Source organism: Crocodylus siamensis, chromosome 5, assembly GCF_052110815.1.
Source record: "Crocodylus siamensis isolate JL-2025a chromosome 5, ASM5211081v1, whole genome shotgun sequence".
NCBI lineage: Eukaryota > Metazoa > Chordata > Crocodylia > Crocodylidae > Crocodylus > Crocodylus siamensis.
In genome coordinates this window covers 28,526,650-28,549,670 of record NC_143399.1, presented here as the reverse complement: position 1 = coordinate 28,549,670, position 23,021 = coordinate 28,526,650, and the positions used below count along the sequence as shown (strand labels likewise).

Sequence of the window (23,021 nt, the reverse complement as noted above, 5' to 3'; positions counted from 1 at the left end):
CCCCACTTCTGAGAGTGCAAGGAGGGGGGAAGGCAGTGTCCCAGATGAATATCCCAGATGTTCCAGATTTCCTAATGGTGAGCCTAATTATTAGGGCCCTAACCAAAATAGTGAGTTTGCAGATTTAATAGAAAATGCACTGAAACACATATCAACCAAAGCAATAGTTTTCCTAATCAACATAAACTGAAATATGTAATGTAAACTTAAGTTGTGGATGGTTCTGTAGGGAATGGGTCTGAGGAGGGAGCTGCTTTAATTAGCTAGGAACTGGGAAACCAACCTAGCTTCTGTTAGAAGATGAAAAATTACTAAAATGAATCAAATGGTTTATTTTCTTCCTGTTGTAACAATATTATTATATTTTCTTACCTTTCTCTTTTGAGTGTAGTCCTACTCTAGTTAGCCTTTTCTTCCCACTTTGGGTTAGTTTCTCTCAATGACTAATGATTTTTCCCTGCAAGCGTATCAAATGGTTTACTTGGATCAGGCCAGCTTTTTGCATCGGTTAGCTCTGATTTCCCAGGCCTGAGTCCCCCTTTTTCTTTCTTTCTTTATCTTTGGGGTTTTTCATAGCTGGAATCAGAGAACTGTGGAGAGTTTAGGATAACATAGTTATAACAGATTTTCTCTAGAAAGATTGTTTGCAACGATATAAACTAGACACTTCCTAATTTCACTTTTAGATTATGGTTACATGTTTCATTAATTCTTTGCTACTACTTCCATTTCCTTTACAAAATTGCATTTGAGGTAGGTTCCAAGATTCTGCTAATTCTATGAGAAGTTAGTTCCAGGCAGTAGTCAATATTGAATAGTAAACACTTGTTGGACCACAATGTCATACTTCAGTTATTCTTTACATTGTGGTGCACTTGCTGTTTGCTGTGCATTCAAAATATGATTTTTGAGTGTTCTGTTTCTTTGAGGATCAAATTCTTAGGTAATGGACACATGATTGGGTTAACGCACAGAAAGTCAAGCTGTCCTGATTAAACCAAGGTGCAAACAATGACACTAAGGCTAGAAGTTATGTAGCCTAATGTAACCCTGCCCCAATGGTGGCCAATTTACTTATGGACTAATTAGGGACCATTTTCTCATGTTGTCTAAAGCTATCTTTCAAATGCACAACCTGGTTGCTTGGGTATAACTGTCATAATTAGATTCTCTCCAGGCTTCTGCCTCAAGCTGTGCTTATGCATTACTGTATCTTTTCGCCTTAGAAGCTAACTACTAGGGCTGTGTGAAACGGCACCATGTTGTTTCAATATCCATTTCACCATTTTGAAGGGATAGCGTTTCATTTCATAGTTTTGTTTCAAAGCACTCTTCCATTTTGTTTTGTCGAAACTGTTTCACTGTTTCAACACATTACAATATTTTGCCCATAGGCTGAAATGGGAAATCATTTTTTCTATGCCTATAACTTTGTCATTTCTTACCTGATTTGGATGAAAATTGCAGGGATGGTAGCTCCTTCTGAGGGCATGAAGCCTGACGTGGTTCAAGGAGATAAGTGCGGGGGGGAGGCGGGGGTTGTGAAACTGCACCTCAAACAGTTGAAAGCAAAACTCGTATCACTTGCTGGCAGCAGCAGCCTCCTGTCATCTCGCGTTCAGATCTGGGGGCCTGCACCCCCAGGAGGGCTCTGCCAGACTCCTCCTGGGGGCGTGGTCCCCCAGTTCTGCATGTGGGATGACAGGAGGCTGCCCCTGCTGCCTGGGACTGGTGCTGGACAGGCTAGTGCTGCTGCTGGCCCCAGGCAGCAACAGCAACCTCCTGTCATACCACATGCAGATCTGGGGTCCCACGCACCACAGGAGGCCCACACTTTATGGTAACATTGGGAGGGCAGGTGGGGGAGGCTGCAGCCCCCCTTTCATCGCTGTGACCTGCCACAAGCTCTGGGAAGACCCGTGCCACCCCTGCTGCAGCCCTGGGAGCAGTGGATGCTGCCAGGTGGGTCAGGGCATGATACAGCCCAACGGTTGCAGGCAGGCAGCATCCACCGCTCCTGGGGCTGCAGCAGGGGTGGCACGGGGCTCTTCCCAGAGCTTGTGGCAGGTCACAGTGATGAAAGGGGGGCTGCTGCCACCCCAAAACTTGCTGTACCCTCCCCAGCAGCTCTGCCAGCCCCACGGAACTGAGCCTGATGGCGAGAGGTGGGGGAGAGCCAGGGCCGCACTCAGTCAGGGCTGTGCTCTGAGCAGCTCTGCCACTGGCTCTCCTGCCACTGGGCTGAGCTCTGTAGGGAAGACCCCGGCACAGCCCCCCAGCCCACAGCCCTCCCATTGCAGCTGGTGCTGGTGGACCCCCCGGAAAGAGCTGGGGGAAGTGATCAGAGACCTGGGGGAATGATCGGGGAGCTGGGGAATCCAACGGGGAGCTGGGGGAATGTTCAGGGATCTGAACATTCCCCCAGCTCCCGGTTTGATTTCCCAGCTCCTGGTTCATTTCCCCCAGCTCTCTGATTGCTTCCCCTGCTCTTCCCAGAGGGCATGGCCCCCCAGATCTGCACACTGCAGTTTCAGTGGCAGCCTGCTGAAACCCCATGGACAGATCAGGGGCTCACATCCCCCAGGAAGAGCTGGGGAAATGACCAGAGAGCTGGGAAATTGAACAGGGAGCTAGATGTCAGTATTACAGAGCAGTCCTTCCCCACTCCTCCCCTCCCTCTCCTCAGTTTCTGTTTAGCTGCAGCAAGCCCAGCTTCAAAACTCAAAAAGTTACAAAACTTTCAAAACATTTTGAGTGCTCTTGTTTCATTTTGAAGCAAGGCAGCAGCCCTAGATTTTAGGAGGGTGGACTTCAATGAGCTAAAGAGAATAGTCGGGGAAGCACTGAGGTCCCAGAGGGGAGGGGAACCAGGTGTCCAAGAAGAGTGGTCGCTCCTTAAGGAGATGATCCTCCAAGCCCAAAGGGAGGTAATCCCAACATGTATCAAAGGGGGCAGGAGGACACAAACACCCCCATGGCTCACCAAAAGCATCCAGGAGTGTCTCCTAACTAAAAGGGAGGTGTACACCTAATGGAAGGGAGGAGCCATCACCAGGGAGGATTATACTGCGGTTGCTCGGGGACGCAGGGGGACAGTCAGGAAGGCCAAGGCAGAGATGGAACTGGGACTAGCTTCCCGGATCAAGGACAACAAGAAGTCTTTTTTTAAATACACAGGGGGCAAAAAGAAAGTTCCGGGTAATATGGGGCTCCTGCAGGACATGCTAGGAAATGTGGTCGTCACACCAGATGACAAAGCTAACATATTTAACGATTTCTTTGCCTCCATTTTCCTTAGCAGGGACCGGAACAGCCACCCCCCCTCTGGGCCCCCCTCAGACCCCAGGGGAGATGCACCTAGGCCAAGGGTTAGTGAGGAACTAGTTAGAGAACTTCTGGAGGGATTGGATGTATTCAAGTCAGCTGGTCCGGACAATCTTCACCCTAGAGTACTGAGGGAATTAGCTGAGGTCATTGCAGGATGCCTGGCATGGTTTTACGAGCACTCATGGTGCTCTGGTGTGGTGAACATGGGTTCATTAGAGGCAGGTCCTGTCAGACCAACCTGGTGGCCTTCTATGACCAGGTCACCAAATCCTTAGATGCAGGGGTAGCAGTGGGCATAGTCTTCCTAGACTTTCGGAAGGCCTTTGACACTGTCTCTCACCCTGTTCTCATTAAGAAACTGGGGGACTGTGGTGTTGACACCTACACAGTCAGATGGGTCGCCAACTGGCTGGAGGACTGCACCCAGAGAGTGGTGGTGGATGGGTTATTTTCAGCCTGGAGGGATTTGGGCAGCGGGGTTCCACAGGGCTCGGGCCCATGCTGTTCAACATCTTCATCAGTGATTTGGACGAGGGGGTAAAAAGCACCCTGTTCAAAGTTGCTGATGACACTAAGATGTGGGGGGATGTGAGCACACTAGAAGGGAAGAATAGGCTGCAATCAGACCTAGACAGGTAACAGGGGTGGGCGGACGAGAAAAGGATGGGATTCAGCACTGACAAGGAGGAAGAACCAGTAGCATACCTACAGGTTGGGGAACTCCCTTCTTGTCAGTGCAGAGGCAGAAAAGGATCTTGGAGTCATCATTGATGCCAAGATGAACATGGGCCAGCAATGTGGGGATGCAGTCAGGAAGGCCAGCTGTACCTTGTCATGCATCCACAGATGCATCTCAAGCAGGTCCAGGGAAGTGATCCTCCCCCTCTATGTGGCACTGGTCAGGCTGCAGCTGGACTACTGCGTCCAGTTCTGGGCGCCACACTTCAAGAGGGATGTGGACAATGTGGAGAGGGTACAGAGGAGGGCCACTCGCATGATCAGGGGGCAGCGGGGCAGGCCCTACGAGGAGAGGCTCAGGGACCTGAACCTGTTCAGCCTCCACAAGAGAAGGTGAGGGGGGATCTAGTGGCCTGCTACAAACTAGTCAGAGGGGACCAGCAGGCATTGGGGGAGTCTCTGTTCCCCCATGCACTACCAGGAGTGACTAGGAATAACGATCACAAGCTGGCAGAGGGTAAATTCAGGCTAGACATCAGGAGGCGCTACTTCACAGTCAGGGCGGCTAGGATCTGGAACCAACTTCCAAGAGAAGTGGTGCTGGCTCCTACCCTGGGAGTCTTTAAGAGGAGGCTTGACTGTCACCTTGCTGGGGTCGTTTGACCCCAGTACTCTTTCCTGCCATGTGAGGGGGTTGGACTCAATGATCTGCTCAGGTCCCTTCCAACCCTACTAACTATGAAACTATGAAGCCTTTTATTATGTTTCAATTTCACTGTTTCAAGCTCAAAATGCATCGAAACAGCTTTGAAACAAAACACCCATTGAAATTTTGCACAGCCCTACTAACTACTGTGGTATCCAAAATATCATGATGTGGTTACTGTTGTTAAGTGGTGAGTTTTAATGGTAAGTGTTGGTTGTGATGCTGAGACGCAACTGATCAGTCTTTGAGATTTTACTTTTTCAGGTTTACAGGTTTCTGATTTATTCCCAACATAAAATCTGTCTGAAAAATGCAGACAATAACAGTAACACAGACAGAAATTTTGTGTTCTTTAAAAGCAACTCTGTTACCTTAGAAGGAACGTCTTCAGATACTTAGGAGATGGCCATAATTTTTTTTTTTTAATTTCTCCTCACATTTAGGGTAGACCAGGACCTCCAGGAGAAGATGGTATTCAAGGGATAGATGGCTCAAAGGTAGTCTTCATTATCCATAATAAATGGTATAGTGGTATAGCTAAAAACCAAAATCTAGCGCTGTTTCATAAACCTAATGTAAAATTATCAAAGTTTAGCTATTACCTAACCATTCATGTATTCCAGTGTACCTTCCAGGCATGGTACTGAACTGGAGGTAATGCAAAGTTGGATCACCCTAGTAAGAAGTCTGCTCCCTGAGCCTAAGCCTGCAGCGGGGGAAGCCCCACACTGGAGTCAGCTGCTTCCCCCACTCCCAATTGTCCAGGTGCTGCACTCTGCTGGGATTAGAGGAAGCCCTGCCCCCTGCTTCTGGACAGAGACCAGTGCAGGGCTTCCCCTCTTTGAGTACAGAGCTGCAGGCAGAGCAGTGATAGAGGCAGCCCGTGCTGTGCTGGGGGTGAGGAGTGCATCCCTACGTAGCCTGACCAGCTGCTTCTATCTCTGCAGCTCCACGCCATGCCAGCAGTGCCAGCCACAAGCACCCTGACCTCCAAGTCTGCTGCTCCTACCAAGAAGTAGGGGCTGCATGCCTTGGGGGGAGTGTGTGAGGGTCTTTACACCCCCCTCCAGCCTCCCTCACACAACCACACCATGCCAAGCTGAGCTCAGCTTGCCTCTTAGGGGGGAGGAAGAGAAGGGAGAGGAGTTTCCCCCAGCATGGAACAGAGCTCCCCCAACCCCCAGCCAGGCAGCATCACATGGAGCCCCCCCACCGCAGCCCTGCAGCAATGGGAGGAAGGGGAGGATGAGGAAGAGTTCCCATCTAGCACCTCACAGAGTCCCCCCTCCCCACCCTGGCCCCATTAAAGTGAGGGGGGGCAGGGAGAAGGGTTAATTCCTCCCTCCGTCCCTTCCCTGCAGCCGGGGTCTGCCAGCTCCAGGGGCCACCGCTGCAGCCCCCTCCCCTCTCCTCCCTAGCAGACAGGCTGACCACAGCTGCAGTGGAGGAAGAGGGGAAGGAGGGAAGAATTAACACCCCCCCGCCCATTTTGCCTTAACAGGGCCATGCCGGCCGCTGTCTCTGCTAGGGCCAGTCCCTGGGGGGGGCAGGGTCAGCCCTGGGTTTCCAACTAAAAATGAGATTATTTAAAATACAGTCTCTGCTCTGGCTAGAGAGCAGAGGAGTGGGGTCAGACCTGGGGCTGGAGCAGAGTGCCCCGCCCAGCCCAGAGAGCATGCCAGGATGCTGGGAGTGTCTGGTTTATCTTAAACCAGCAAGGGGTCTGGGACAGACATTGCATAAACCGGTTTGATCCAGATCAGTTAAGTCTGATGCTACATTCAACCAGGTTTATTTCAAACCAGTTTTGGCCATTTTGAAACTGGTTTGTGTGCACTAAATGTCTGTTCTGTCACAGGTTTAAACCAGTTTCTGATCACTTAAACTGGCTTATGTGTAATGTCTGTTCCTAGCCTAAGAGGGCAATTCGAACAGAATAAAAAAGTATTGATGCTAGCTTACAGTCTGATCCAAAACAAACTGAAGTTACTAGAAAGACTCTTCTTGGCTTTAATATTCTTTAGATCAGGCCTGGGGGTAAGCAGAGTGAAAAGGAACTTGAGCAACATATTGCAGAATAAATGAACAGTTCCTTTGGGGCTTAATTTATATTTCTGTAAATCTGTAGGGTGATTCTGGAGACCGAGGACAAGTGGGAGAGGATGGTGAAAAAGGAGAAACAGGAATACCAGGAATTACAGGTCCCCCTGGTGAACCTGGTATAATGGGCACTCCAGTGAGTATTACAGCTAAGTTGGGTGTTACTTCTTACAAACAGAAAAGAACTTTGAATGAGCTCATTTCCCAACCCTGTAGCTTTTCAATGTTTAATACATCTATAAGAAGAGAACTGTGTCATTCATTTCTTAAACATAAAACGTCTTTGAGATTTTGATTCCTCAATGTTTCTCCCTTATGTTTATGATTGTCCACCTGACTTCATGTACTGTACAGCTTGAAGTCTCCTACTTCAAATATGTCCTCAGTTAAAGTTCAGTCACTGGCCTCAGTCCCAGCCTTCATTTGTATACTGTCATCAAGTTCAATGTATTGAGTAATTTTAAGGAACTAACAAAATATATAATTTGCAATGAGTTCCACCTTATGGTCTTTCATTGTTTTCTATGGCATCTATCTCTTACCTGGGTCCCTTGTTTATTGTCCTGCTTGACAGTCTGAAAGAGCTCTGTAAAAGAGCTCAGACCTGAAGAAGAATGTCTTGCATTCAGAAGCTTGTCTAACTTTAATGAACTATACAGATGGTCCAATAAAAGATATCACCCAAATAAATTCTTGCCTCTGCAAAAGAGTGTAACGCATGCAAAATGCCTGGAGATTGAAGTGTGCAATATTTATCCACACAATTGCACCAGAGATACTGGCAGTACTAGATTTCCCAGTGTTATGTGTGGGATCTGGAGCTTTTCCCATTTAGGCTACTGAATCCAGAGCAGGTTGGAATTATCTGAAAATCATTATCGCATGATGGCTATTGAGGGGCCTATATGAAGCCAGTTGTGATTCTAATCCAGTTGCTCTTGGTGTGAAGCCTGTCTCAGGGCATGGACACATGTATATTAGGGGTGTGTGAAACGGGCTATATTTGATTCAGTTTTGTATTCGGCCCAAATCAGGGACAGTGATTCAATTCGTTGATTTGGATCACTGTCCCAATTCAATTTGATTGAATCCGAAACTAAAGATTCGATGCTGATTCGGAAAACCAGTGATTCCGACACAGATATAAATGTTTTTTTCTACATACCTCAAGATAGCAGGCATGGCTCATGAATCCTGCAATGGTGGGGCAGATGGAGAGTCCCACAGGAGTGCGGAGGGCCTCCCTCGCATGCTCAGTGGTGGACTTGGAAGTGGACTAGAAGCACTTCCAGTCCACTTCTGGGTCCACCTCTGAGTGTATGGGGAGTCCCCGCTCCCCCCTGCCCCCACATCCTCTCCAGCTTGGCAGTTGTCCATGGGGGGACCCCAGGTGCCCCCCAGACCCAGGAGGTACCAGTTGCCAAGCAGCGGGGTGGGGGGGTCCCTTGCATGCTCCACAGCAGACCCGGGTCCACTGTGAGCACACAGGGGACTCTCCCATGCTCCCATGGGACTCCCCATCCACCCCCAGCATCTCAGCATTCACAAGCCTCCTGGTACCTTGAGGTATGTAGAAAAAACATTTAAAGCTGTGTCTATGTCTGAATCATCAAATCTCTCCAAATCAATCTGGAGGGTTCCAATTCAATTTGGAAAGATTAAAGGATCTCGAGATTCGATTTGGATTCGGAGATTCAGCCACTGCTGAATCAGGCCAAATCTCTGCTGAATCGAATCAGCAACCAAAGCTTCTCACAGCCCTAATGTACATTTGGAGATATTTCAAAAGGGCAGCAGCTGTTACTTCCTAATTGTTAGGTATGGACAAGCCAGGATGGATATCAAAGTAGTAAAAACTACTCCAACTTTAACACTGCTGCATCTAACAACACTAGAAGAGCTAAGGTGTGAACAGGTGTTTAGCTATCTCCTTCTTCTTGAAGCAGTCCTTCTGAGTTGTCAGCAAGGTTACATGGAGTGATGTTGGCTGCCCTCCATTCTGAAAGTAGTTAAGACCTAGAGTAGACTGTTAGGCATCTACCAAATATATGATTACTGCATTTCTTGTTGTTAATTTCATGGAAAACAGAAACAAATATTTTTATAGGAGACTTGCTGTTAACCTAGTTATGCCCATTTGGACCTCTGTTAACCTCATCATTATGCCTCCTTCAATGAGAAATAGCACTGTATTTGCATAAGGAGAAATAAGACTTTTTTTAAATAAAAGTGAAAAGGGCCTTTGTTTTCTAGATTTTTATTCTTAACTGGAAAAAATCCAATTTGAAAACCATTAACAAAAGGTACAGAATATTTAGAGTTGTACTTGTTATTTATGCATTGAAAGCTATTTTTATTTTTGGTACAACCTTTGTTTTAAATGTTTTCATTCCTTTTAAACATTTTTTCTATGCTGTGCCTTGCTAACTCCACTTCAGAGCGGGTCCCAGTGTTAGGTGCTAATGAAAATAATTAAATATTTATTTTGAGAATGAGGTCACACGTTCCCCTACCTGACTAAAATGGAATTGCAAATGTTAAGAGATGGTCTCTTGGGTCCACAAACAGCTTGTGCCAAGAAGCCCAAAAGTAGCATTGGTGTCCGCTGCTGACATTGCCAGGTCAGCTTTATGGCTTATTTTTTCTTGCAGAAGAAAGCAGCTTCTAGCTAAAAGTCAGTCTTACAAGGGTAGAAGCAAGCAGAAAAAGCATAAAATAATAAATGGAGGCAGTAAAGTAATAGTGAATACAAATCTTAGCTTATTTGTATTGCTATCACATAGTGCCTAGTAGATACCTAAGTATATTGGGGATTGTTCATCCCCAGATGAAGCACTTTACACCACTCAATGTTGAACTTCATCTGGCTCCAATCCGCCCAACTTGTCAGCCTGTCCAGGTCTGTCTATATCTGCAGACTATCTTCAAGTGTGACCACGCTCCCCCATAACTTGGTGTCATTTGCAAACTTGGCCAGTGAGCTCTTCACTCCAACATCCAAATCATTGATAAAGATGTTGAAAAGAACTGGACCAAGCACTGACCCCTGTGGGATACCACTGGCTACTTCTCGCCAGGACAACACAGATCTATTCATTGGAACTCCTTGGGTCCTACCCTGCAGCCACCTTTGTACCCACCTAACTGTTGAGCAGTTAAGCCTGAAATCCTCCAATTTTCCTGTGAGAACTTCATGGGATATCAGTAAGAACATCATGGGATACCAAATCAAAGGCCTTTTGGAAGTCAAGGTACACAGTGTAGGCATTGTGTAGGCATCGTGGCATCTTTGTAGGCATTGTGGCAAAGGAGAATTAGAAGGAACACAATCCAAATGTTCAGTCCTGTCCTGTCCAAGTAGCTTTCCAGGTGTTTCCAACAGGCAGGAAGCACAAGAAACATCTAGGTAAAGGATAATGTTTTCTGATATTATTGTGTGGTGAAGCACCTTTGGGTGTGCTTGCCACTTGAGGGCTTTCACAGGCTCTGAGAGGAGCCTACTTTGGCAGAGCAGCAGGGGAAACCTCCCCAGGAACTATATTCAGTGGGAAGGAGTGTGACAGGGCACTGTTGGTGCCTACCACTTTAAGAGCAAAGCAAAGCAGCCAGCAGGTGCTTGATTGTGGTGGCCATTTTAGATCTCTGTCTGCCTATATAAACAGAGCAGTTCCCTGCTGGCAGGTGAGGCAGTAAAATCACCTGGCTGCAAGGCTGCATGCAACATCCTAGAGGTAAGGGCAGGAGCTGTAGGGGATGGTTTGGGGGCTCCTGGGCATGACCTAAAACTGCACCCTGCCAGGAGTGGGTGACATGGTGGGGCTCTCAGTGGCATGGGAGCCCCCAGGAAATGCCAGGCCAGTTACCACCCTGGTGAAATGTGGGTAGGGGCACCTTAACCCCAGTGCTCACCTTCGCGTGTGTCATCTAACATCGAAGATAGTTGGGGACAGGCATGGCTGTGGCCACCTGAGCCCACCAGGGAAGGAAGCCCCGCAGCCCCAGTCAGGGGGTGGTGTGGAGCCACAGTGAGGGAGCAAAGATGAGAGGACCCAGTGTGGGGAGAAAACCAGAGGGCTGGGAGCCCAGTATGTCTGAATGTATAGAGTTTCCCCAGGAGGGGCCAGGGCAAGCTTGGACCCGGTTGGGTAATTGGCTGGCCACTACTTGCTGAGGGCTGTGGGAGAGACCCAAAACACAGTACATCTGCCACCCAAGGAATAAGCTAGCTAAAGCCTATGGGCCAAAAAGGCCTGCTCGAAGAGGGAGCAAGACAGTATAAGTTATTGATGTGTGAAAGAGACCCTGTGAGAGGGAGTGGAGTGTGTGAGGCCCTAGTGAGAGGAGGGTGGTATGAATGTGCATGTGTGTGTGGCCTAACAAGGAGGGCTAAGCTTGGTCCAGCTGTAGGCCAGGAGCATTATCACCTGGATGCCATCTGCAAGGCTTGGGCTGCAGTATAGGGGAGGAATGGAGCTGCAGATAGCACCCCCTGGCATTGGGACAAGAAATGGGCAGCCTCCTGCCTTAATTAACAATATAATTAATTACAACAAGGCATGGTAGGCGAGACAGGTGGGCAGCATGCTCAGAGGCGGGTGGGGAAACCAGCAGTGTGGCTGGTCAGGGAGTTCCAACTACCGTACATGGGCCCATTTAAGGCAGGAGTTAATCACTCAGTAATGTATGAAAAATGATACGTCAAGTAAAGATAGGCCCTGAAAGTCTTGAGAGTAAAGACAAGCAGTTTGTTTGATGTGATGGAGAAGGTGAACCCAAGGAAGGGGTGTAAAAGAAGTACATCTAACTCTATCTGAAAATAGGATTACACTTTAACACTTCAGTAAAATTTAAAGTGTATCCAAATATTACACTGCTGTAAGGAGCTACAGATAGCTAAAATAGGGCATCAAAATGGCTTATTCAAGTAGAATGTCAGTCAAATTATAGCACCGTTTAAAAAAAAATCATCTCTTACCTGGCAAGTGTGTCAGAAGATGGAGATTGTGACAAACAGTGCAATTCTCCTATGCAATTTCGTGCCCAGGAACTAAAATTTACTTGTTCAATCTACTTTTTTAGAAATGAAATGCAACTAAAACTGGCTTTTTAGAGCGTAGATATCTTCCCTTACCAAAAAAATTGCTTTCTCATTCTCATGATATTTTCCTCCCTTAAATCTTCCTGTTTCAGTGAAGCATGGCTTCTAAGTAAACATAGATTTGGAGGGCAAGCTGTTAAAGAATGCAAGTACTGTCTTCAAGCACTGTGTCCTCTGAAGGGCTACTGGGCATGATCTGCATCCCTCAAGGATTCTTTTGGCACCTATAATTTGGAACCAAATGAAAGAAAATACACTGTGCCCTCCATGCTGTGCCCTCCAGCTATGATAGGTTAAAGAACCAAATAAGTTTAACTTGTGTTCCAGCAGTAGCACACTGTTGAAGAATCTTGAACACTTTAAATGTTCTGTGTTTGCACTGCTTAAAATATTGAAATAGTCCTCCATGTAGCAGAGCTTCAGCATATGTTAATATTATATAATTTAATTGTCAGCAAAGTCCTGTTGTGCCTCAGTAAACTAGACCAATTTAACAATTACTGCTAGGGGCAGAAGTTACACAAAACTGGTTTAAGTGATCAGAAACTGGTTTAAACCTGTAACAGAATAGAAGTTCAGTGTACATAAACCAGTTTCAAAAAGGCTGAAACTGGTTTAAGATAAACCTGGTTGAATGTAAATGATTAACTGATTTAGGTCAAACCAGTTTATGCAACTTCTGTCCCAGACCCCTTCCTGGTTCAAATTAAATCAGAGTCCCCCAGCATCCCAGCATGTTACAGCCCTGGGAGAGGGGTTAAACTTCTCTTCCCCTGAGTATGGAGCTGCCCTGCCTGCTTGCTTACTGCTGGCTGCAACTGTGGTCAACAAATTCCAGAGGTACCTTGAAGCAAGAAGAGGAAATGATGAGCTACCCTGCAGAGTCCTGCTTCTGTGAGTCTGGACTGCAAATCCCAGAGACCTCTGGGGCAGCAGGAAGAGGAAGAAAACCCACAGTCCATGCTGGCTTCATCCCAGAAAGCCATGCTCCAGAGCCCCCAAGGCTTCTGGCTTGAGGCACTGTAGGCATATGGCTGCATTTTCTGAATCAAAAGTGAATGTCTGTTCATTTGCTTATTGGTTCAATCTTTGCAACTTAGACTAACCTGCAAAGATGGAATCAATTCAGCCTCAGGCTTTTTGATTGGCTGTACTCAGCATACCTGTCTGGAGAACGTGGGTTAACTGAAGGTTCTTCATTTGCTCATCTCCATCTTTCAAAGACCATCACAATACACTGTTTCCTTCCCTGTATGCACTTCCTAAAATTCTCTGAATGTTTGGAGCAGTGATTCCCAAAGGGTGTGCCATGAAAAATTATAGTTTTCTTTTTTCCTTTTTGTGTGTTAAGCTGGGGGGCACAGCATGTATTCAGGGCAGAGCACAGAGTAGAGCACGGCGAGGCCACATTCGCAGAGTGCAACAGTGGCAATTTGCAAATGTCTCATCCCGGCACAGCTCCTCAGTGGCTGGAAGCTGCATGCATATCACAGCTGGGGGCTGAGAGAAGCAGCAGTGACACCAGGACTGGACACCTGCAAAATGCCCCCGCCAGCCTGCATTCTGGGTTGTGCATGCCCATGCACACACTCTCTTTCCTGAATGTAACAGTGATATGTGCTGCCAACTTTAATACAGAAAATAAGTGTGCCTCTGGTACTTTTCGGAAACACTGTTTTAGAGCGTGGATGTTAATTTGGCTTCATTATAGGAATGAGAACAAGCCATAAAGTTCAGACTAATAGATTAACACCTTCAAACCTCAAAACAACAGTTTCATTTTGGATTCATGTCTAAACAAAAAAGAGGGAAGTGAAAGATGGCTTTAATTTACATTGGTCCTGGATATTTTCATAGATTTCATAGACATTAGGGCTGGAAGGGACCTCGGGAGATCATCAAGTCCAGCCCCCTGCCCAAAGGGCAGGAAGTCAGCTGGGGTCATAGGATCCCAGCAAGATAAGCATCCAATTTACTCTTGAAGGTGTTCAATGTAGGTGCTTGAACCACCTCCGCTGGCAGACTGTTCCAGACCTTGGGGGCTTGGACAGTAAAGAAATTCTTCCTTATGTCCAGCCTGAAATGGTCTTGCAGGAGTTTGTGACCGTTCAACCTCGTCATCCCTTGGGGCGCTCTGGTGAACAGACGTTCCCCCAGATCCTGGTGGTCACCCCTGATAAACTTATAGGTGGCCATCAGATCACCCCTGAGCCTGCGCTTTTCCAGGCTAAAGAGTCCCATGGCTCTCAGCCTGTCATCGTAAGATCTGTTTTCCTGACCTCTGATCATGCGCGTGGCTCTTCTCTGGACTCTCTCAAGCTTCTCCACATCCTTTTTGAATTGTGGAGCCCAAAACTGGACACAGTACTCCAGCTGCGACCTCACCAAGGCCAAGTACAAGGGGAGAACGACGTCCCGGGGTTTGCTCGAGAAGCATCTATGGATGCACGCCAGCATTTTGGTCGCTTTACTAGCCGCAGCATCGCATTGCAGGCTCATGTTCATCTTGTGGTCAATGATGACCCCCAAGTCTTTTTCTTCTGTAGTGCTAACCAACGTAGCACTGCCGAGCCTATAAGGGTACTGCAGGTTTTTCCTCCCAAGGTGGAGAACCTTGCATTTTTCGGTGTTAAACACCATGAGGTTCTCGTCTGTCCATTTGCTGAGCTTGTCCAGGTCAGCCTGGATCACCCGCCTATCTTCTGGCGTGGATGCTTTGCACGGCCATTTTTCCATCTCCTCTAAAAGAAGAAACCTAACCTTCTCTCCCCACAGGCAGTCAGCTTTAATCATTGGGCTTTCTAGCTAAAGTGAAATGACAAACTGCTGAGTGAGATCCTGGCACCTCATGCTTTTGTGAGATAGTGTTTTGAAGTTATCTGAATAGCTGAGAGCGGAGCATAGGTCTAAGGTTCAGGTTCTCCCTTGTTGGCCCCCAGTTAGGATTGCTAGCTGATTGGCAGCAAGGTGTTGTGGATAACGTTGCCTGGCATCTAGTCCTACAGTGAGATCTGTATGATGATGACTGTTCTCACTAGGGCTTCTTTTAACTATGGACCCTTATGTTCCCAATTTTGTTTTCCCCTGCCTCAGTATTGTACTTCACTAGTGAGATGATTTGAAGGAATTTTATTCCTGCCATAACATTTTCTTTCCAGACAAGTCTTTTGCTGTTTCAGCACTTTTTCATTGGTTTGGTAAAAGCTGGTACTTATTTACTTAATTGTTCTCTGACATGATATACCCTGTTAGAATCTGCTCACAGACAAGGTTAATGATATTTTTCCACCCACATCTCTAAGAGATAAAAGCCGGACTTAGAATGTCCAATTTGAAGTAAAGTTTAGACATATTTTGGAGTCCTGTTTGAACATCTGTTTCTCCCTCCATGACAAATATGCAGGGTCCAGAAGGTACTCCAGGAAATCCAGGTCAAAGAGGTCGTCCAGGGAAAAAGGTAATGGCTTTTTCATCTTTCCTGTTTTCCTTCCTTCCTTTTTGTCTGTGATGTGAATTAGTATTAAAAAAAGAATTTTTTAAAATCACTTGGTGATGATGGATCTGAGGTCACAGAAAGTTTTTGCTGCCTTACTCTTAGCTTCATGCTGCAAACTCAAACACGTTAAGACTTAGCATAAAACAAGCAGTCTGCATCTCATCTCTCACTTTGCCCTAAAACTAGACAATTTTTTTTTTGTCACCAGCCCCAGTAATTATTATTGTAATAGATAGAAGCCTGAACCATTATACCCGGCCTCTTAAAGTACTGGGGAAATTTACATCAGGATCTGGATGTGAATTTTGCAGTTCAGGCCCATGAGTTGTAGTATAAAAATATAAAGTTTTGGTTAAAACAAAAGAAATAGCTAGAAAACTGTGGTGAATTATCAGTATAATCATCTTCATTCTAGTTGCATTGTTTTTAAAAAGTACTGTTAAAGGATAAAAATATTTGAAAAAAAATATTCCTTTTGAATAATAGTAAATCCCAGTCGTTTGTTAAATATAAACTGGTATTTGAACTATTTCTTTCTCTCTACTAATTTCTTTTAATAAAATAACTCCTACAGGGGGAGAAGGGCCAGCTAGGACCCTCAGGAGAGACTGGACCCCCAGGAGATCCTGGCCAACCTGGAGAAATTGGTCCTAAAGGTGCAAGAGGAACTAGAGGTCCATTGGTTAGTGCAGTACATGTTTATTTTAAGAAGTAATATTTCCAGTGTAGAGGCATAGCATCTCTCATATAAGGGAATAGACAGATCTCTGTTTAGTGTATGAAAGAGAATTTGTTTAGTGAGGTTGCTGGAACAGACTGGCAGTTCTCACTGATTGTCTAACTGTCTAATTCCGCTCTGCCTGTTGTCATCACACAGAGTTACCCTAAATCCTGGCCTAACCTAGGGACTGAATGTGTTAATGAAGGATATTTATTACTGACCACCTTAAACTTGTTAGACCACAAATCAAACTTTCACTATACAAAGAGGAAACTATGTCTAACAATTAGCCCACAAATCTGAACATCCCAGTGCCAAATCCTGTTCTACACCCTGATGAAAGTCTTGGAAATACATGGTAATGCCACTGAAGTAAAGTGTATCTGCACACAGGAGGAGTGAACTAAACAAATACATTGCTAGCAGCCAACATTTTTAAATATGGTCACCTAAACTAAAGAGTCTAAATTCCCATTTAGGTTCCTGGTTTTCAAACATGATGAGCACTTACAGCTTACATTAACTGCTGCATGGATTTGAGGTCTTCAGCACTTTTAAAATTAGATACAGGCATACCTCGTTTTATTGCGCTTCGCTTTATTGCACTTCGCAGATATTGCAGTTTTTACAAATTGAAGGTTTGTGGCAACCCTGCGTCAAGCAAGTCTATCGGCGCCATTTTTCCATCAGCGCCATTTTTCCAACAGCATTTGCTCACTTCATGTCTCTGTGTCACATTTTGGTAATTCTCGCAATATTTCAAACTTTTTCATTATTATTATATTTGTTATGGTGATCTGTGATCTTTGATGTTACTATTGTAATTGTTTTGGGGCGCCACAAACCGTGCCCATATAAGACGGCGAACTTAATCGATAAATGTTGTGTGTGTTCTGACTGCTCCACCAACTGGCTGTTCCCCCGTCTCTCTCCCTCTCCTCGGGCCTCCCTATTCCCTGAGACATAACAATATTGAAATTAGGCCAATTAATAACCCTACAATGGCCTCTAAGTGTTCAAGTGAAAGGAAGAGTCTCACGTCTCTCACTTTAAATCAAAAGCTAGAAATGATTAAGCTTAGTGAGAAAGGCATGTCGAAAGCCGAGATAGGCCGAAAGCTAGGCCTCTTGCGCCAAACAATTAGCCAAGTTGTGAATGCAAAGGAAAAGTTCTTGAAGGAAATTAAAAGTGCTATTCCAGTGAACACACGAATGATAAGAAAGCAAAACAGCCTTATTGCTGATATGGAGAAAGTTTTAGTGGTCTGGATAGAAGATCAAACCAGCCACAACATTCCCTTAAGTCAAAGCCTAATCCAGAGCAAGGCCCTAACTCTCTTCAATTCTGTGAAGGCTGAGAGAGGTGAGGAAGCTGCAGAAGAAAAGTTTGAAGCTAGCAGAGTTTGGTTCATGAGGTTTAAGGAAAGAAGCCGTCTCCATAACATAAAAGTGCAAGGTGCTGCAGCAAGTGCTGATCTAGAAGCTGCAGCAAGTTATCCAGAAGATCTAGCTAAGATAATTGATGAAGGTGGCTACACTAAACAACAGATTTTCAATGTAGACGAAACAGCCTTATATTGGAAGAAGATGCCATCTAGGACTTTCATAGCTAGAGAGGAGAAGTCAATGCCTGGCTTCAAAGGACAGGTTGACTCTCTTGTTAGGGGCTAATGCAGCTGGTGACTTTAAGTTGAAGCCATGCTCATTTACCATTCCAAAAATCCTAGGGCCCTTAAGAATTATGCTAAATCTACTCTGCCTGTGCTCTATAAATGGAACAACAAAGCCTGGATGACAGCACATCTATAGCTGCCATAGATAGTGATTCCTCTGATGGATCTGGGTAAAGTAAATTGAAAACCTTCTGGAAAGGATTCACCATTCTAGATGCCATTAAGAACATTCATGATTCATGGGAGGAGGTCAAAATATCAACATTAACAGGAGTTTGGAAGAAGTTGATTCCAGTGCTCATGGATGACTTTGAGGGGTTCAAGACTTCAGTGGAGGAAGTAACTGCAGATATGATGGAAACAGCAAGAGAACTAGAATTAGAAGTGGAGCCTGAAGATGTGACTGAATTGCTGCAATCTCATGATAAAACTTTAACGGATGAGGAGTTGCTTCTTATGGATGAGCAAAGAAAGTGGTTTCTTGAGATGGAATCTACTCCTGGTGAAGATGCTGTGAACATTGCTGAAATGACAACAAAGGATTTAGAATATTACATAAACTTAGTTGATGAAGCAGCGGCAGGGTTTGAGAGGATTGACTCCGATTTTGAAAGAAGTTCTACTGTGGGTAAAATGCTATCAAACAGCATCGCATGCTACAGAGAAATCTTTCGTGAAAGGAAGAGTCAATCGATGCGGCAAACTTCATTGTTGTCTTATTTTAAGATATTGCCACAGCCACCCCAACCTTCAGCAACCACCACCCTGATCAGTCAGCAGCCATCAACATCAAGGCAAGACCCTCCACCAGCAAAAAGATTACGACTCGCTGAAGGCTCAGATGATGGTTAGCATTTTTTAGCAATAAAGTGTTTTTTAATTAAGGTATGTACATTGTTTTTTAGACATAATGCTATTGCACACTTAATAGACTACAGTATAGTGTAAATATAACTTTTATATGCACTGGGAAACCAAAAAATTTGTGTGACTCGCTTTATTGCGATATTCGCTTTATTGTGGTGGTCTGGAACCGAACCCGCAATATCTCCAAGGTATGCCTGTACTCTCCTTTAAGTGCCTAAATATGGATTTGGGAACCTCATATCAGGCATCCAGGCTGGAACATGTTTGACTGTATGTTTCTGTAGTAAACAGAAGAACAGCATCATGTAACTAATAGAGGTAAAGAGAGTTCATTTTCAAAGTTTGGTGTTTTAAACAATAAAGGTTCCTTTTAAAAATATACACATTTTTTAAAAAGCATTTGTTGTCACAATATCTTAAAAAAGTGTATTTTTTTTCTCTACTGCTGTTTATGAACAGGGACATTTAGGAGTAATGGGACCTGAAGGAGAGCCAGGAATTCCAGGTTATGAGGTGAGCTTATTACTGAATTCATAAACAGACATGGATCTAGCTAGATACACATGTGTACATCTATAATATGAATACTTTCACTGTATTTCCAATAATCTCATATTTAGTTGGAAAGCTAATGTATTAAGAATAAATACATTTCTAAGTAGGTGACATAAAAACTAAATTTAAATTCAAGTGCTCCAAAAGCTTAATCTTGATGGCATGATAATGAATGAAGTGTCATATGTAATCATTTCCCTTGCTTTGAGGCCCAATCTGGAAATCTTTGCTCATGCCAAGAATTCCATTGCACTCAAGATAACTGCACCACTAAGAAAGTGCTATTTACCTGAATAATGATTGTAAAGAACAGTTTCCAAGAACTAATTTAATATCTGCTGATTAGATGGTCACTTGCCCATTCAGTAACAAAGCTTGCAACTTTCTCATTTAATGAGGTTAGTTAGTAAACAGTCACAGGTCATTTGTGGCTCATGTCAAAAAAAATAATTATTGGATTCTAAAGTAGTGCAATGTATGGAAAATACAGATGGATCCTGCTGTCCCCTATTGACACATCACATCTTTTTTTCAAATATTAACTGCAAACTAATGTACCAAATCTGCACTGGAAACCATATAAGATGCTTTTGCCTACAAAAAGCCCTGTGAAAGACCTTGGACCTCTGAAGGGGGAGGTCTCTTTGTACACAAAACCAGACCGGGGCTAAAACTTATGGCTAGGGACAGACATTAAACATAAACCGGTTTAAGTGATCAGAAACTGGTTTAAACCTGTAACAGAACAGATGTTCAGTGCACATAAAATGGCTGAAACCGGTTTGAGATAAACCTGGTTTAATGTAGTATCAGACTTAACTGATTTGGCTCAAACCAGTTTATGCAATGTCTGTCCCAGGCCCCTTGCTGGTTTAAGATAAAACAGACTCCCCTAGCATCCCATCATCCTCTATGGGTTGGGTGGGGCTCTCTGTTCCACAGTAGAGCTGGCCCCTCCCCTCTGCTCACTGGCTGCTGCTCCGGCATAGACTGCAGGCTGCTTCCCCTCACCACTCCCTGTTAAACAGGAATTTCCCCCTTCTCTCTGCCTTGCTGAGGAGGTGCCTGCATATTAGCTAGCAGACCACATGCTGGCTATGGTCCCTGCTGAATCAACAGGCAGAATCAATAGGTAACTGGTAACATCCCTCAATTTTTTTCTTAATGGGATGAGTTTGGGGGTGATAAATACTGTTATCAATTCCCTGCTGGTGTTAATCGGAGCATCCTGCAGGGGTCCGGCCATGCCCCCCTATCCCCACACACCTCAGTGCTGTGGAAGGGATGGGAGGGCTACTCTAGCTCCCCCTCCCCCCGCCCCACTTCTAGCCTGAGCCACTGCAGCCATGTGCCTGCATGTCTGGGATGTCTGTCCAGTTACAAACCAGTTCAGTGTAGTCAGGGTAGACTAACCTGCAAAGATTTAATTAATTTAGGCTCAGGCTTCTTGAATGTCTGTCCCTAACCTATATGTCAAAGTAGTGGCTATGGAGCAAAAAATAATACGTAGGTACTATATGAAATCCTATAAATAGTTGTTTCTTTTTATTTTTTAGGGTCACAAGGGTCTACCAGGACCACCTGGCCCTCCAGGCCCCAAAGGAGAAAAGGTATGGAGATGGGTTCTGGATCCTTACAATCCTAATGACTGTAAATTGTGGAAGTGTTACTGCCCATTCACATATTATCAGTGCCTTTTTCAAAGCAATATTTCACAGCCTTTCTATTTCCATCACCATCGAAAGGTGTTGTGTTGAAATGTGACACCCTTTGTTAAAATATGAGAACAAGTATACACCTGGGATGAAGCTATGAATTATTCTAATGAAATGCTTCAGGTTTTAAATCAGTAGTTCCCCATTCTGCAAACACCTTTTGTAGTACCAAGCAGCACTATTGACTTTAATGCCTTTAGGAAGCATGTAATTTTTCAGCCCAAATGAGAGTGTTTTCGAAAGCGTGGTATAAGTAAAAGTACTGGGTTGTCATAAAAACTGCAGCCTTGATCTTAGCAATTACTACCACCAATTGCAGTCAATTGCTGTATTGTCTATAAATGCATATGTATGTATGTGCAATGTTTAAAATATTTATTTTCCTTCATATTCAAGATAAAATCAGACTGTATTAAAATATTTATACTTAATGAAGAAAAAATCATTATTAAAATTTTAACAATTATTTCCCTTCTAGGGTTACCCAGGTGAAGACAACACAGTACTAGGACTACCTGGGCCCATAGGTGAACCAGTAGGTCTTTCTTTTTCAAGAAAGTTATATTAGTGTTTCAAGACAAGAGAAATAGACAAAATAAATGGTCTAAAATTACCTCAGCAGTCTGGGGTCACTTCCTTGCAGAAAAATATTGAACCTGGTGTCATTAAAAATAATCCTAAAAGTAAAATCTGCTCTTAAAAGTAACTGTGTACACAACTCTTCACTCAGCAGCTCTGCACACAATGTTAAATTAAGCTAAATTCTGTGTTTAGACTAGAACATCATTTGACCTCCTTTGTTTATTTCAAACTGTATCTGCTTGCTTTACTACCCCAAAATTGATTTTGACTAACAGCTGTGAACGGGTGAGTTCTGTAACTGTTGATTTATTAAAATAGCTTGTGCACTATCAGCAACCATTTACAACAATTAGGAACATATCCAAATAATTAAAATGCTCCCAAACCCTTGTTATGTGAGGCCCTGGAAGACATTACACTCAAGACATGATTCACCAGTTAATCCCATCTTAAGTAGTAACTCATACACACATTCTTGTAATTAATTGTATGATAAAACAGCCACAAAGTCATTACACAAAATATGTGCAGTAACTTTGGCTGGTTATCATCACACTTAAGGACTTGTTGCTGCTCCCAGCCTTGGGAGTGCCCAGAGCCTTAAGTGTTAGGTGCACTCCCAAGGTTGGGAATGCCAGTCAGCTGATCAGTGCTCCCAACCACAGAAACACACAGGAGCCAAGGGCTCCAGTGCTGTCCTGTGGCTTACCTTATGCTGGTAATAGGGCATGATTGGGATCTGATCTGCATGTGTGGCATGGCAGGAAACATGACTGTTGGGATCATGGATCAGATAGATCCCAGCATGCCTTTAACTGAATGTCTGCCAGGAGTGTGTTTCACATTCAGGAACTGATTCCACCATCAGTTATACAACTTTATGTAAACTAATTTTGCTTGTCCTCTGCCATTATTTACACCTCTGACAAGCCAAAGAGCATGACTTTGAAGGCAGCAATCTTTCAAGATGTAAAAGAGACCAAAGCCTGGATCTTCAGATGGAACTTAGTTAACAATTATTATGATGATGCATAAGCCAGGAAATAACCCAACCCATGGCTGTGCTGTCTCTGTAGAACTAACAAACTAAAAACTCTGTAAGCAGAGGCACTCCATCCCATTTGGAATTCCAGTTAGGAGCCAGGTGTGGCTTCTTCATAAGGTTCAAAATTAAGTGGAAATGCAAGGAAAAGGGAGACTTAGCTGAGGGGAATGTCATAGCCCCCGGTATGCCTTACAAGTGAGCTCCCCAGAATCTCTTTCTGCAGAAAGATCATATGCCAGGAAGCATTTGGGGCAGGGCCTCAGATAACAGTGATGAGCATGGAATAGGGTGGTTTGTATGAGCCAGCGAGGAATAGTGGTGGTTCATGAACTAATGATCCCCTAATAAATTTTTGAGGAAAGCTATCTTTGCTTTCTTTATGTGCTAGTATTTCAACTTCACGGAAAAGGCTGGTTCTTTTTACGGCTGGGTGCCTTCCGGGAGGCGCTGAACATCCTT

At 44.6% G+C, this 23,021-nt stretch overlaps 1 protein-coding gene across 2 annotated transcripts in view; it reads left to right on the top strand.

Annotated features, from left to right (window-relative positions):
* COL24A1 (collagen type XXIV alpha 1 chain) overlaps window positions 1-23,021 on the top strand; it is a 270,456-nt gene that overhangs the window by 205,860 nt on the left and 41,575 nt on the right. Inside the window, exons 36-42 of one of the 2 annotated variants that reach the window (XM_090049547.1) lie at window positions 5,155-5,208; window positions 6,840-6,947; window positions 15,313-15,366; window positions 15,980-16,087; window positions 19,125-19,178; window positions 20,777-20,830; window positions 21,414-21,470. In XM_090049547.1, the coding sequence (XP_089905673.1) occupies window positions 5,155-5,208; window positions 6,840-6,947; window positions 15,313-15,366; window positions 15,980-16,087; window positions 19,125-19,178; window positions 20,777-20,830; window positions 21,414-21,470 (489 nt within the window). The remainder of the gene's footprint in view (window positions 1-5,154; window positions 5,209-6,839; window positions 6,948-15,312; window positions 15,367-15,979; window positions 16,088-19,124; window positions 19,179-20,776; window positions 20,831-21,413; window positions 21,471-23,021) is intronic. The other variant, XM_090049548.1, reaches the window with a different exon arrangement.